The sequence below is a fragment of the Procambarus clarkii genome, chromosome 68 (genome assembly GCF_040958095.1).
Source record: "Procambarus clarkii isolate CNS0578487 chromosome 68, FALCON_Pclarkii_2.0, whole genome shotgun sequence".
NCBI lineage: Eukaryota > Metazoa > Arthropoda > Malacostraca > Decapoda > Cambaridae > Procambarus > Procambarus clarkii.
The window spans coordinates 11,280,059-11,292,619 of record NC_091217.1 but is presented as its reverse complement, the minus strand read 5'-3'; the positions used below and the strand labels follow the sequence as shown (position 1 = coordinate 11,292,619).

General features: G+C 42.8%; 1 protein-coding gene across 7 annotated transcripts in view; it reads right to left on the bottom strand.

The window, feature by feature from the left end:
• sei (seizure) overlaps positions 1 to 12,561 on the bottom strand; it is a 1,036,232-nt gene that overhangs the window by 128,244 nt on the left and 895,427 nt on the right. For 4 of the 7 annotated variants that reach the window (XM_069310832.1, XM_069310833.1, XM_069310835.1 and 1 more), the window contains one exon: positions 6,883 to 6,969. The exons of the other annotated variants lie outside the window; for them this stretch is intronic. In XM_069310832.1, the coding sequence (XP_069166933.1) occupies positions 6,883 to 6,969 (87 nt within the window). The remainder of the gene's footprint in view (positions 1 to 6,882; positions 6,970 to 12,561) is intronic. 7 annotated transcript variants of the gene reach the window in all.

The following is a 12,561-nucleotide window of genomic DNA, read 5'->3' as shown; positions in this document are numbered from 1 at the left end:
TAAAAGAACTACGGAGTTTCCCTATATATATATATATAAAATCCATAACTCCCCCAATATCTAAGGGGCTATAACTGGAGATATAAGATGAGTTAGTGCGGCATATTACCCATGAGAAAGGTCATGGAACTCCAACATATGTTGACACCATACAGTGGGGCCTCGACCTATGAATTTAATCCGTTCCCAGAGAAGTCGAAATGAATTTTCCCATAAGAAATAATATAAATTGAATTAATCTGTTCCACACCCCGAAAATATTGACTTAAAAATACATTTTATGCCAAATGACACTACAATACAGTATTTATATCTTACCTTGAATGAGGACTCTTATTGGCGTATGGAAGACGGTGAGGAGGAGGAGAGGTGTTAGTCTTTGGAAGGGGAGTCTCCCATCCATTACAACATCAGGCATTGATGACTTTTCTGGGGGTTCACTCTCTCTGTCACTCGCTCGCTCGCACTCTCTCTGTCACTCGCTCGCTCGCACTCTCTCTGTCACTCGCTCGCTCGCACTCTCTCTGTCACTCGCTCGCTCGCACTCTCTCTGTCACTCGCTCGCTCGCACTCTCTCTGTCACTCGCTCGCTCGCACTCTCTCTGTCACTCGCTCGCTCGCACTCTCTCTGTCACTCGCTCGCTCGCACTCTCTCTGTCACTCGCTCGCTCGCACTCTCTCTGTCACTCGCTCGCTCGCACTCTCTCTGTCACTCGCTCGCTCGCACTCTCTCTGTCACTCGCTCGCTCGCACTCTCTCTGTCACTCGCTCGCTCGCACTCTCTCTGTCACTCGCTCGCTCGCACTCTCTCTGTCACTCGCTCGCTCGCACTCTCTCTGTCACTCGCTCGCTCGCACTCTCTCTGTCACTCGCTCGCTCGCACTCTCTCTGTCACTCGCTCGCTCGCACTCTCTCTGTCACTCTCTCGCTCGCACTCTCTCTGTCACTCACTCGCTCGCACTCTCTCTGTCACTCACTCGCTCGCACTCTCTCTGTCACTCACTCGCTCGCACTCTCTCTGTCACTCACTCACTCGCACTCTGTCACTCACTCACTCGCACTCTGTCACTCACTCACTCGCACTCTGTCACTCACTCGCACTCTCACACACTCGCACACTCCCCCGCGTTTTGCCTGCATACCACTAGGACAAGCTTGTGGTTCACTGCTTGTTTTTCTCACTAAAAACCTGTCTAGCGACACCTGTTTTTCCCTACGTTGTAACACTTGTCTGAAGTGAGACATCACATTGTCATTAAAAAGGCTAACACAACAGCCTGCTACAGCTTGATTTGGGTGACACTTTTCAGCAAAACTTTGCAATTCTTCTTATACTGCACACACTTTCTTAACACTTTCGCGCTCTCGGCGCTAAAAAAAAATCAATACCCCAAATGCTTTCGACACTTCGCGCGCCTACGCGGTAAGACCGAAAAAGTGTACACTCTTTTGACTGTCCTGACAATAATTGAAGGCGCACGTATTTAAATTTGGTATCACTGTGTTCGCAATAAAATTGTCTATAAGAGCATACCTATAAAATGCCGCCCAAGCATAAGGAGTATCAACACCAAATAAAAAACTATGCAGATCACTCGCCGAGAGCGCCAAACAGCAACAAAATGTTTCCACTCTCTTAATGGTTGCGAAGCCTACAGTTGTCCTACATCGCTAATTTTGGTATCATTGGAATCGCAATAAAATTCTCTACACGGACATATGCATATGAATGTTTAATATAGGTAATTGCCCACCCGCAAGAGTGTGTGAAGTGGAGAGTAGTTAGCCGCGAGCGCACTGGCGAAAACACGGGGGGAAATCATGCTTGGAAAGTTTATACATTTATACGTTTCCTGACCCTACTTTTCTATGTACGTATTTCTTTTTTATACCAATGTGTTCGCAATAAAATTTTCTATAAGATGAAATGTATAACATTTTTACAAAGCATGTGTAAGAGAAGCGCCAAATATAGAACCACGTCGCTCAGTATGCGTTCGCGGCAGAAACGAACGCATTGTTTTCGTTCGTTTAATGTTTGTCATGTTTATACTTGTTGAAACATTTTATAATTTGTATGACAGTGATCGCAGTAAAATTCCCTACACAGACATAAACATAACACATACAAATATTTCCCACGTGTTGGATATATCAACGGCTAAAGGGAACCCACTGCCACATGGCCGCCACACCCAGAGCCACACCCCCAAACATACTTTGTGTTTTTTTTTTTTTTACTCATAGAAGTTTGTGATATAATATTCATTCTGGTACCAAAAAATTTGCAAATAAATTCTCTACAAAATGTATATAATATAACTTCTTATAGATGATAAAAAATTCCAAATAGGTGTACTTACCCTGTCTATGTTGATTGAAGATCACCAGTTGAGCATTTTTTCTTCACTCCACCATCTTCAGGCTTCTGATCCTGAAGTTGCTCATCTGATGTTTCTTAGGTGGAGTGAAGCTGTTGCCGGTGGTTATTTTTTCTCCACCCAAAATATCTTTCTTCTGTGGTACCTTGTGTAGCAAGGCGCAGCGCACAGTGCCACATCACAAGTTTTACATCCATATATCACGTCCCTCCTTTTGCCAGACTTGAAACAAACACGGCATCTTCTTTTTTTTAGCCAAGTGCACGAGTTCATGCGTCAACTTGTAGTCGAGACGTTGTTCTGAATCTATAATTCTTGTATTTCTTGGGTGCACTGGAGGAATATTGTCTTCTACAGGAACCACCAAACTTGTAGTAGAATCTTCTATGAAATCAGAAACATCAAGTGGTTCTATGTCCTCAATGTCCATTTCAGAATTTGTGGTTGATGAGTGGGCTTGAGGTGTTGAGGTGAACAGAGGACGCCTCGCACCAGATGGCCCGGGTGTTGAAACTGCCGCGTCAGCAGGAGGAGCTGCGCTGGCATCTATGTCGGGAACATGTGGTATGCTTGTTGTTGTTGGCCATTCCTCGCTGTTCCATGCCAATAAGGCTGAGTCATAAGGCTAAGGCCAATCTGAGAGTATCCCCATCCATTTCGGTTAAAAAATGGAATTTATAGAAATATTTTTTCGATGGACGAGAAAAGTAGGCTGTTATGCGGAATCGTAAGAAAAAAAGGCGACGAGTTATCTCTAATCTAAAGCGCGAAAGTGTTAATAAATGAGGAAGGGACATCCTCTACTCTACATCAACAACCCTCATACCATTTTCATGTTTACGAATAATCTCTTGTTTTTTCTCTATGGTCATCCTCTCATGAGTTTTCTTAGGTTGAACCTTAACACTGACTTTTTTTGGAACCCATAGCATGATATATATTAATTACTTTTACTAAGTGGGTGGCTCTGGTAAACTGACAAAATTTACGTCGTAACTCAAAAAATTTGTAAGTAAGGGGCAATCGTAAGTCGAGGTGTCACTGTACATAAATAAACGAACTCCCTCAGGCCATGCTCAGGACGCATGAGGTCCAAGTTGGCTCAACCCCTTTCTCGGGAAGGGTGTTGACAATGTTTATTTAATGATTATTATTATCGCCGAGACAGATGATGGAGAGAAGATGTGAACATAAAATAATGAGATATAGTATGGAAAGAAGATAAGTAGTACGGAAAAGGACCAACGAGTCCCAGAAAGGACTGGATGTAATCCGCACCAAAAATTGACAGACGTTCCAATAATGTGAGAGTTATCGAAGTTCTTCTCGAATCTACGAGACTCACGATAATCAAGCACAAAATCACGAAGGCACATATGGGCCTATTGGCATACGTAACCAAAAGTCATGCAGGATCTCGATACGTTTCTTAAAACGTGTGTGACATGATGTAGAAGAATGCATGTCCCAGAGAAGAATGTTATTAAAATTACCCAGAGGAAGGACGGAACCAACAGACCCGAAGGGATATTGAACCGAATCCTGGGAGGGGCCAACATCAAAACTAATTCATACGTAGAAGGGGGGAAGGAAAACTCTCACTCCATGTAACAGTAAGCCCCACTCAAATGGTAGGAAAACCCAGATGGGGTCCAATGGGGCCCAAGGCCCCCAAGTCAGCCCCCCCACCCCAACCTCTATACCAGGACCCCGGGGCCGAATTGTCCTCCAAAGCCCCGGCCTCAAAAGAAAAGCTGGGGCAGCTACAAAACCCTAAGGAAGTGGGGGCCCACTGGTCAGACTCATACGCAACAACCGGAGGAACTGACTCGAATGCCTTCGTCGCCATCCCAGAAGGTGCAACCCCCAAAACTGCCCGAGTCTCAGAATCCTCTAAACCCCGCCCTGAACCCGAAGCCCACAGACGCTCTGGTGCCGGAAGCAAGGGGGGAGGAGGGGACCAGAATGAACCACAGCAGAGGAAGAATGAGGGGGTGCGGACTGAACCAAGACTGACACGATCAACACCCCTAAGTCTGGGGCCTGACAAGCAAGTGAGGCAGCCTCTGGCATCCGGGGAGCAATCAACCTAGCACGATGCAGCAACCTAAACAAAGCATGCAATGCCTGGGCCACCTGCACCCGGATAGTGTCATCAGGGGATTGGGTGAAGTGAATCACAAACAAGCAACAATGCTTGCAGGACTCCGGGTCAAAGGTGTTAACGACCCAACAGACCACATGACTTGAGAGGCCTGTTGCAAGAGGACAAAGTACCCAGGAGGAACAGAGCTGGCCGCTGTAATAGATGAAAACAAGCTGTGCAGCACCCCGTGCCCCTATCAGTGCAAAAACTACCACTTACTCCAAGGTAAACAAGGGAGGAAACCCCCAACACATTTTGGGTGGTCAAACATAGAGCAGCAAAAAACCGACACCAGTCTCCGTGGTGCAGTGGTAAGACACTCGCCTGGCGTTCCGCGAGCGCTTCGTCATGGGTTCGTATCCTGCCCAGGGAGGATTTACTGGGCGCAAATCCTTAACTGTAACCTCTGTTTAACTCAACAGTAAAATGAGTACTTGGTTGTAAAAACGATTCTTTGCGGCGGGGATCGTATTCCAGGGCCCTGCCTGAAACGCTGCGCATACTAGTGGCTGTACAACTCTTGTATATATATATATCAAAAAAAAAAAAAAAAAAAAAACAGAGGTAGACCTCAAGGTGACTCATGGAAGATAACCCCAAGCCCCAAGGCCAGTACTTACAGGGAACTCAGGGAAGGGAACCCTAAGCACATGCAGCCCGAGTACCTGAGAATATTACTCCCAGCTCGCATGCCACCATAAGAGCAGTACTGAACACAAGGCACAGCACAACACAAGAGAGAATCTGGAACTGGAGCTACACGACCGAGCCACAATCACATCAGCCTGAGAACTGACAGGTGGATAGCAGGCACGATGGGTACTAGGGCTCCCCCTTCCCCCCCCTTCCAGGGAGAGGAGCTGCACAGACAAGCGGCGCGGCAAGTGTAACGTCATGCTCGTTTGCTCGTTTTCAATTGGGGAGTTCTGTTTAGTTGTTAGTTTTCTGTAGTAGTAGTTTTAACCAGTAAGTGGTTTGTTTTAGGATGCTTACCTCTCTGGGTGCCCGACCCGGACGATGGCAGACATAGAATACTCCACACACACTCACTTAGGTAATCACACGTGTGCATTTCTATAGGCCATTGCTCCATGTGCCTTTCTGAGGGGGCCAGATTCTGACTCATGGTCCCCGGTATGCCTAGAACTTCATTCACAATGACTGATGCCAAAGTCTAATAATATACATAGCAGCCTCGATAGCTCCGGGAAACCAAAGGGACTCCCCCCAGAAATGCATTTAAAATTTTCCTTAATAAATTATATATTTCTTATACAGGGGGTATCATATAATGTGCAAAATCTGTGGGTATTCATTCAAAAGATAAGCCAATTCATTTGCATCAAATGTACAATCTATCTTTATTTTTTGTTTTTTGAAAAGCCATGCTGCAATGCATTTCAGGCAAACAATGTACAATTTTCCATGTGTAAAATGTCAACTACATTTTTATTATTGTCTAATATACAGTATTATAGATTCATTATCAAAAAAACAAAACACATCATGGAATGAGTGGCAACTGAAACAAAATAATAGCTCAACTACAATGACTTTCATGTATGGCAGATCACTGGCAGATCTGAAAGTACTGTGCAATTAGAGTACTGTACAGTACTCTAACTCTTGTTAACATGCAATCATAATAAAGACAAAGTACTCATTATGATTAAACATTTTGTAATATAAAAGAATTTGTTAGATTCATGCACTCACATCTCTAGCAAGTAATTTCAATGTCTGAAAAGTTTAAATCGGTACAATACAAGTATAGCAGCTATCTAACGTACCATATATTTTGGATACAACAAAGCAAGATTATCAACAAACAGTGCTCAAGATTAAAAGTTCTCACTATTAGTGAAAAGCACACCGAGAAATATCAAGTCACAAAACACATTTTTCCAGCAAAAAAATGCTCACATAGAAATTGTGGTGTTACTGTTGTTGCTGACTGTGGTTGTCATAGGAATAGTGGTACAGTAGTGATGGTGAAAAGGGGACTAAAACTACTAAATACTAAACAAACACAATTTAAATGTGAAACATTTAACAATTTCCTAGCAAGCCATCCTTATAGAAAAACTATGTAACTGTCTCTGAAATTTCTATTAAACTTTAAGCTTAAAATTTTTTTTTTTAATAAGCTGTCAAAAAAACTATTTAAAGATTAATATTACACAAAGGAAAACACCTCCAAATTTTTTAAATGTCATGAAAAAGACTCAGATTTTGCAAGAGACAGTAATTTATGACTTTATTACTAAAAATTCAAATATCAGCACAAGCCATTATTATATGGAGAACTATGAAAAAAATTATGGGACAGCAAATACTATTGAGACAATGTCTTACCCGATCTACTCTCCGATCTATGGACCTTACCCTCCACTCTATGCAGGCGGAGGTCAGTAAAGCTACGTTTGAGCTGGGTAAGGACCCCTACGGACGAAAATACACATATGTTGTTAGTCCCCATCTATAGACAAGATATTTAAAGTACAGTATTATGGATAGTATGTAGAGTGGATAAGAGTTAGTAAGCAGTGTTCTGCTTGGAACAGTTATGGGTGTGTGGATTGGTATGCTGGTATATATATTTTTTGCTGGGAATCAACTACAGAGGAACCTAGGTTAACAAATATACAGTAATCCTTTCCGGCACCAAGCTCGTCGTGTGACACGCCCATCTTGAGAAACGAATTTCCCCATTTAAAATAATGGAAATACAATTAATCCGTTCCACCCCCAAAAAAACATCAATATGAAATTTCATAATGTAATTATAATACTTGTACATGTTGTTATTACAAATGTTTTGTTTTACTGTTTTCAATTGTACTTTACCTTATGAAGAGTCATTGCTGGCTTGAGGGAGACGAAGTGGGAGGTTGGAAGGAGGAGAGGGGTTATGGTGTGGAAGGAGAATTCACCTCCGAGTCAGGCGGGCTCTCTCCTCTTGTGAATTTCATCCCACAGGATTGTGGTTCACTATCACTTGCTCATCTTTTCTGTACCTTTCAAAGAATGTATCTATTGACACTTGCTTTTGTCTTCATTTTAGGATGTCCTTAAAATGAGCAGATGATGTCACAATAATGTGGCTGAAATATGTTGACCACACCACACACTAGAAAATGAAGGAACGACGACATTTCGGTCCATCCTGGACCATTCTCAATTCGTTTGTGTGAGGCGATTCTCACCATAGTGAGAATGGTCCAGGACGGACCGAAACATCGTCGTCCCTTCATTTTCTAGTGTGTGGTCTGGTCAACGCCTTAAAATGAGACAGTAAATTTCCATTAAACAAGTTCACACCCCATGCAGTCACTGCTTTATCAAGGTGATGCTTTTCCAAGAATGTGTTCACCTTTTCAAACATTCCCAACACTTTCCTATGATTTCCTTTTTCAAATCTACAGTAATTGTGTCTTTCTTCCTCTTGACAACACTATCTTTAGCAAGCAGCTTCTTTGGCAACATCGTGGGTTAAAAACTGTAGTCACAAAAACACAAAGTAACGCTCAAATAAATGCAGAGGGATGCTTATTCTACGCATCTGAGAATTTGCGAGAACCAGCGGGAAAGCTACGAAGCACCACGTGGTTTTCTTGTTAACCGAGCGGAAGCTTGTGAATCTAGATAAATTTTCTGCCAGTGGCTCACTCGTTACCTGAAATGCTCGTAGATGGGGCTGCTCGTCACTCGAGGTTCCTCTGTACTCTCTGATTTAACTTTAAACTATAATATCCTAACCTTTGTGTTTAAAATAGGGAATGATAAAATTTTAAAGCAAATGAGGACTTATTAAAAATAAGTTCACAAATACACTCGCATGCACATATAATAAGAATGTAAGAAATCTTGCACACACAAACACAACTTTTCACAACCAAAAAACCAGCATTGAATGTAATGATACACCATTTTCTGGGTGAGACCCGGAGGCTCCCCGGAGCTATCCATCAAGGCTGATATGGATATACAGTATTAGACTTTGGCATCAGTCAATGTGAATGGAGTTCCAGGCCTACTGGGGACAACAAGCAGGTTCTGGCATGAGGAGCAATGGCCTGTAAAAACCCGTGTGGTTGGAAGCATTCTATATCTGCCATCCACTGGGTCAGGCACCCAGAAAGGTAAGCGTCCCAAAACAAACCCGTATTTTGGTTAAGAAATTGCTACTGAAAGCCGAACTAGTGGACAGAACTTCCCGAAAAGAAAACGAGCAAATGAGCATGACGTCACCACATTGCCGAGCCGCTTGTCTATGCAGCTCCCCTTTCCCCGTAAGGGAAAAGGGGGAGCCCCAGACCCCCTCATATCGGCTACCCACACCTCAGTTCTGAGGCTGGATGTCAAAAACATGCAAAAAACTGCTGACCGGAGGGAGGGAGGATTGCCGGGAAGCCTCTGGGTCTCACCCAGAAAATGGCATTTCATTACATTCACTGATTTTCTGGGGGAAGGGGAGCCCCTTCGGCTCCCTGGAACTACTTACTCAAAGACAAAAACAAGAGGGACTTGCCCGGGAAGCAGTCGGCACTCGTGCTTCAACACCAAGTCAAGACAACTGGCTCCAACCACCGACCCAAAGTGACACAGGCCCGACGGGGCCCAGGAATACTGACCAGGTAATGTGCAGCTAGGACCCAGTTTGATCGCTAAAAATCCCACGCCCGAATGTCATCCCAAGACTTGTTACCGAAAATGGCAGCAAGCACAGCAATCTTGCAAACGTTGTGGGCATGGGGACAAAAAAAAAAAAAAAAAGGCTGGCTAGACCGAATAACCCTGCAGACGACCTGGGAGACCCAAACCCTGGAACAGGGAAGAAGGGAAACCGGATCAACCCAAAGGGTGTCTCCGGACACAGAAGCTGTGGAGCACAAATAACGGCAGAGAGCCGTAACCGGACACAATACATACAATACAATACAATACAATTTTATTTAGGTAAGGTACATACATACAATAAATTTTTACAAAGATTGTTTGACTTATAGGTAGAGCTAGTACATACAATGCCTAAAGCCACTATTACGCAAAGCGTTTCGGGCATGATAAACTTAAATGACAAGCTTAATACTAATTGAGCATAATGAGTAGAATGAAAACAAGAAATGAAAACAGATGAAAAAGCAGCACAAATACAAATATGTCGACAAACAGCGCTCTTTAAAGAAAAAAACAGACATTGGTTGACAATAGAAGGGTAAGGTAGGTTACAGGGAATTTATTAGGTATAGCTTCACTTTTAACTTAAACTGGTTGAGAGAGGTACAGTCTTTAACATGGTTGGGAAGGTCATTCCACATTCTGGGCCCCTTGATTTGTAGAGCATTTCTAGTTTGATTAAGTCGTACTCTAGGAATATCAAAACTGTATTTATTTCTGGTGTGATGCTCATGGGTTCTGATACAACCTTCTATGAAGCTTTTGAGATCAGGATTGGCATTATAGTTTAGCGTTTTATATATGTATAATACACATGAGAGAATGTGCAGTGACTTAATGTCTAACACATTCAGAGATTTAAGTAGGGGTACCGAGTTATGTCTGGGGCCAGAATTGGATATTGTCCTAATAGCAGCTTTGTGTTGAGTAATTAGAGGACGTAAGTGATTTTGGGTAGTAGAGCCCCAAGCACAAATACCATAGTTGAGATATGGATAGATAAGGGAGTAATAGAGAGTCACCAGGGCAGGGTGTGGTACATAATATCTGATCTTAGAAAGAATGCCCACAGTTTTTGAAACTTTTTTTGATATGTTTAGAATGTGTCCCTGGAAATTCAGCTTGTGGTCAATGAGAATGCCAAGGAATTTGCCATCTAATTTGTTACAAATTTGGGTACTGTTTATTTTGAGATTTATTTGATTAGAGGATTTATTGCCAAACAGAATATAGAAGGTTTTGTCAATGTTAAGGGTGAGTTTGTTGGCAGTTAGCCACAGATGGACTTTATTTAGCTCAGTATTTACTGTGGCATTTAGAGCAAGGGGATCAGGACTGGAGTAAATGAAGGTTGTGTCGTCAGCAAATAGAATTGGTTTGAGGTGTTGGGAGGCATTTGGAAGGTCATTAATGTAGATGAGAAAGAGGAGAGGGCCAAGTATGCTGCCCTGGGGAACACCAATGTTGATGGGTAGGGTGGGAGAAATTGTATTATTCACAGAAACATATTGGAGCCTGTCAGTAAGGTAGGATTTGAGGTATTGTAGGGAGTGTCCTCTGACTCCATAATGATGTAATTTACGAAGAAGGTTTTGGTGGTTGACAGTATCAAAAGCTTTACGCAGGTCCACAAACAACCCAACAGGGAACTCATTTTTATCAAGAGCTGTATGAATCGAGATAAGCATACTAATAAGTGCATCGTTAGTGCTTTTTTTGGGTCTGAAGCCATATTGGCAAGGGCTAAGTATATTGAGTTTGGCTAGATATGAGTAAAGCTGCTTATAGATTAGTTTTTCAAAAATTTTTGACAAGTTTGGCAGGATAGATATAGGTCTGTAGTTGTTAACATCTGTGAGATTACCACATTTGTGGACAGGCGTTACTCTCGCTTTTTTTAGAATATCTGGGAAGGTTTGGAGTTCAAGTGACTTGTTGAAGAGCAAAGCAATAGCAGGGGCTAAAGATCTGGAGGCTTTTTTGTAAATTAAAGTTGGTATCTCCTCAAGGGCACCAGACTTGGTTTTAAGGGAAAGGATTATCTCATTGACGTCAGTGGAATTAATAGGCTTTAGGTACAGAGACTGTGGATAGTTACCTGAAAGATAGTCATTAATGTCTGTACTGGAAGATGGAATATCATTTGCAAGGGATGAACCAATGGAAGAGAAGAACCTATTGAACTCAATAGCAGAATCAGAGGCTGAAAGCTGACCATCGTTATTAGACAGGAGAGTCGGTTTGTTATTTAAAGACTTCTTTGATCCCAATATTTGAGAAATTGTTCTCCAAGTTTGTTTAATGTTGCTCTTTATTTGGGTAAATTTATCTTCGTAGTATTTAGTTTTGGCTCGTCTAATTATCTTAGACAGCAATAATGAGTAATTCTTTGAGAATTCTTTGGAGAAAATTCCTAACCTATACTTCTTCTCAAGGTCATGTTTTTTATTAATAGATTTAAGTATTCCCTTTGTAAGCCAGGGATTGTTAAGCCTTTTGGTTGTGACTTGTTTTGTAAGCATAGGACAGTGGGTATTATAAAGGCTAAGAGTTTTTTGAAGAAAAGATTGCACTGCTAGGTTGATGTCCACTATGTTACCTAACTCGGACTCCCAGTTGACATTATCAGCAGCAGTTATAAAATTGTCTATAGCAGTTTCATTGTGTAGTCTAAAACGTATCACTCTGCACTCTGCATCACTCAACATGATGCACCCTTGGCCGAAACAACCTAAGGACCCCTCCGGATGGCCGCAGTCTCATTCTTCGCTAGAAAAGAAGAAGATGGCTGCAAATGAACAAACTTACCACCAGGACAAAAAGAGCAGAAGCCCCTGCACCAGAGGAGAGCATGAAGCTCCCTGACCTGACCCCCAGAGGCCAATGCCAACAGGAAAAAAAGAGCATCAATCCCAAATGCAATCTGGAGTGGCTCCGCCAGCACCGCATGATAAGGGGTGACGATATTAGGCATCAGGTGATGACCCTGAAACAACCACGAGACAAAGGACAACACCACCGCATCAGAAACTGAAGTAAACCCATGACGGGACAAGAAAATATGTTAGGACCGCCAGAAAACTTCATACTGCCACCGAAACGAAGCACGCAGGTGGAACACCATCAAAGAAGCCACCTGATCACGATACAAATGGTGATGGACCTGAGTAAAAAAAAATCCAGACGCGAAGACTCAAGGCAAAGATCAAACCAGCCATGAAGTGGACTGGGCCAATCTCCTATAAGAAGAGGAGCCGTGGGAAGACCCCTGGGTTCAGATACCGAGCGAGCAGCGCCTGAAACCAAGGCTGGGTCGGCCACCAAGGAACCAAGATGACTACTCTTCCCTGGCAA